Below are 3457 nucleotides of genomic sequence, written 5' to 3' on the forward strand. Positions count from 1 at the left end.
AAAATATTTGCCATGACTTTTAGCCAAAACAAATATTTTAGTCATCATCACAGATACCAAAGTCAAAAATCATTGTATGATCAATTACTATTTGTTATGATTAGTTTTATTTTAATTATAATAATTAATTATGATTAAATGTTATATTTTTTTTGTAATTATATTTAAATTATTTTACGCACATGCTATATATATTGACCTGCAACCCAACTGACGAGAAAACCTCAACTCGGAAATGGCGCTGAAAGTCCTTTCAGCTCTGGACTCGGCCAAAACTCAGTATTACCACTTCAAGGCCATCGTCGTCGCCGGAATGGGCCTCTTCACCGACGCCTACGACCTCTTCTGCATCGCTCCCATCATGAAACTCCTCGGCCGCATCTACTACAACAACCGCCCTGGCTACGAAATCCCTGCCGCAGTCACCTCCGCCATGCTGGGCACCGCCCTCCTAGGCACCGTCATCGGACAGCTCGTCTTCGGCCACCTCGGAGACCGCATCGGCCGCCGCCGCGTGTACGGTCTCTCCCTCATGTTGATGGTGATCAGCTCCTTATGGTGCGGCTTCTCTATGTGCACGTCCAGGACCTGCGTCCTGCTCTCCCTAGGGTTCTTCAGGTTCATGCTCGGGGTGGGGATCGGCGGGGACTACCCCCTCTCCGCCACCATCATGTCGGAGTTCGCCAACCGGAGGAAGCGCGGAGCTTTTATAGCGGCGGTGTTCTCTATGCAGGGATTCGGGATTCTTGTGAGTTCCACTGTGACGATGCTGGTGTGCTCCGTGTTTGACAAAGCCACGAAGGCTTCACCGCTTGAGACGCCGGAGGTGGCGGACTTGGCGTGGCGACTGATACTGATGGCCGGGGCAGTGCCGGCGGGGCTGACGTATTACTGGCGGATGATGATGCCGGAGACAGCCAGGTAAATAAGTATAGTGATCAGTATTAATGGTAAAAGAATCGAATTATTACATTGATTTATTGTTAAAAGTATCCTAATAATTGGCTTATTTGATGAGTTGACTTGATGAAATACAGTTCTACTATTTAGTTTCTTCTTGAACTAAAACTATAACTACGGTAATGTGTTCACCGCCATTGACTTGTTGACATCTTCATATCAAAAACTAGCAGCAGGTCTTGACAATATATATATATATATAGCCTTTAAATACAATTCATTGTTTTTTCTCCATATGATTTGACTTTATAGTCTTTTTAGGGCTAATAGTAGTAGTATTATGGTGACTTTACCCAATAAAAGTATTTAATACATTCTATACGATAGAAAAATTTCAAATATATTGTTTTTATAAGAACATACAATTTCAAGAGTCGAAAAAATTAAAAAAAAAAAACTTCTAACAGTGTTTGAAAGACAGAAAAAATGTTTAAGGTACTTTTACCCAAATAAAATTCTGTTTTTGCTCATCTCTGAGATGGAGCGAAAATAAATACAATCAAATGAAAAAATAAATTCTATGCCGCTTGACATTACTTAATAGTAGTATATATATGGTCTAAACATCCTAAATGCAAACGACAACTAGAATATTCCATTACAAATCTTTATTATATCTTGTATTATATGGTTTATACACATCATATATATATATATATAAAATGCAGCACAATTGCTTCATTCGTTTGAGTTTGTCCAAATTAAATCATTATAACTACAAGTTTGGGACGCCATGGAATTTCAACGTCAAACAGGTACACAGCATTGGTGGAGAGAAACGTGGAGCAGGCAGCCAAAGACATGCAAAAAGTGCTATCAGTTTCACTTAGTCAAATTGCTGAATTGCAAGAGGAAGAACAAGAAGAAGTATCTCAAAACAACATCCCACCCTCGTCTAACAATTACCCCCTTCTCTCCAAAGAGTTCCTCAGACGCCACGGCCGCGACCTCTTTGCCTGCGCCACCGCCTGGTTCTTGGTCGACATTGTTTTCTACAGCAGCAACCTGTTCCAGTCCCAGATATACCACCGGTACCTCCCGAACCAGAAAAAGCTAAACGCCTTCCAAGAAGCTTTTCACGTTGCAAAGCTCCAAGCCATCATCGCCATCTGCTCTACAATTCCAGGCTACTACGCCACCGTCTACTTCATTGACCGCATCGGGAGAGTGAAGATCCAAATGATGGGGTTTCTCTTCATGGGCTTAGGCCTCTTGGCAATAGGAATCCCCTACAATGTGTACTGGCGCGACAACACCAACATAGGATTCATGATCCTATATAGTCTAACGTTTTTTTCCTCCAATTTCGGTCCCAACACGACCACTTTCATCGTCCCTGCCGAGCTTTTCCCAGCACGTTTTCGATCAACGTGCCATGGGGTGTCGGGGGCTTCAGGGAAAATCGGGGCAATCATCGGCTCTGTCGGGTTTCTGTGGGCGTTGCGTAGTGAGAGAGAGGATGGATACGGCAAAGGTATTGGAATGACGGCGTCGTTGGTGATGCTGGGTGGGGTTTGTGTTGTGGGAATTGTGGTCACACATTTGTTCACGTTTGAGACGATGGGGAGATCACTGGAGGAGAATGAGAAGGAGGATGAAATGAGTGGGGTGTGTTTCTTGAGGTGCATTAGGGTTCCATGTAATCGAAGGCAATCGTCTGGAAATATCAATGTGTAATTAGTATCATCAAGTTGTAAGAAATTGGTCCTAGATTAATTGCGAAAAGTATTATTTTAGTCCGCTAAGTAGGCCTAATTTTAATTTTAGTCCGATAACTATGTCCATTTTTATTTAGATCCAATAACTTATGAAATTGTTTACTTTTAGTCCTTTAGCAGACTTTCGGACAATTTTACCCCTATGCAACTTTTAAAAGACAGTTGTAGTCCATATACATTAGTCAATCTGATTGTTCGAATCAATTTTTAATTTTATTTTGTCAGGAAAAACACACACACACATATATATATATATTTTCAATAATATATGAGATATTTTATAAATTGCTTATAACATTCTTTAAGTAGTTTTCAAAATATTACTATTGTACAATTGAATTCAACATATTTAATAAAATATACATAAATATTTTTTAAAAACAAAAATACTAAAACGCAAATTTATCTTAAAAAGTAATTTCATTTCATTAATAATCATTATTCTCTAGTTATCAATTATGTTAATGAAGTCAATTAAGGATCTAAGGAATGACAATTCTATTAACTTCTAATTTATTGTATATATCAATCATAGGAACGGTATTCAAATGCAATTCAATTCCCTTCCTTATTCTTTTCATAAAGTCATTCCATTCCCACTTAATTACACTCAAATCATGACCTTACGGTGACATTTTTTTGTCTCAGACGAATTAATTTTTGTAATTTAGTCCTATAATTTTAAATTTTGGCAAATTTCATTTTATTTTTTTACCAATTTGTCAAAACTTGCATATCACTGAATTTTATTCCAAGTACTTGTAGTTGAATGAATCGAT

General features: G+C 38.8%; 1 protein-coding gene across 1 annotated transcript; it reads left to right on the top strand.

The window, feature by feature from the left end:
* LOC105178997 (probable inorganic phosphate transporter 1-9) lies at positions 202-2705 on the top strand. The gene is made up of 2 exons (XM_011102583.2): positions 202-921; positions 1716-2705. Exons 1-2 carry the CDS (start codon positions 236-238, stop codon positions 2635-2637), a joined length of 1608 nt encoding a protein of 535 aa, XP_011100885.1. The 5' UTR covers positions 202-235; the 3' UTR covers positions 2638-2705.

Source organism: Sesamum indicum, linkage group LG2 (genome assembly GCF_000512975.1).
Source record: "Sesamum indicum cultivar Zhongzhi No. 13 linkage group LG2, S_indicum_v1.0, whole genome shotgun sequence".
Taxonomy (NCBI): Eukaryota; Viridiplantae; Streptophyta; class Magnoliopsida; order Lamiales; family Pedaliaceae; genus Sesamum; species Sesamum indicum.

Coding starts and splice junctions, on each gene's coding strand:
- LOC105178997 (XM_011102583.2), top strand. CDS start 236: ATGGCGCTGAAAGTCCTTTCAGCTCTGGACTCGGCCAAAACTCAGTAT. Junction 922..1,715: donor ATGATGCCGGAGACAGCCAG/GTAAATAAGTAT, acceptor AACGTCAAACAG/GTACACAGCATTGGTGGAGA.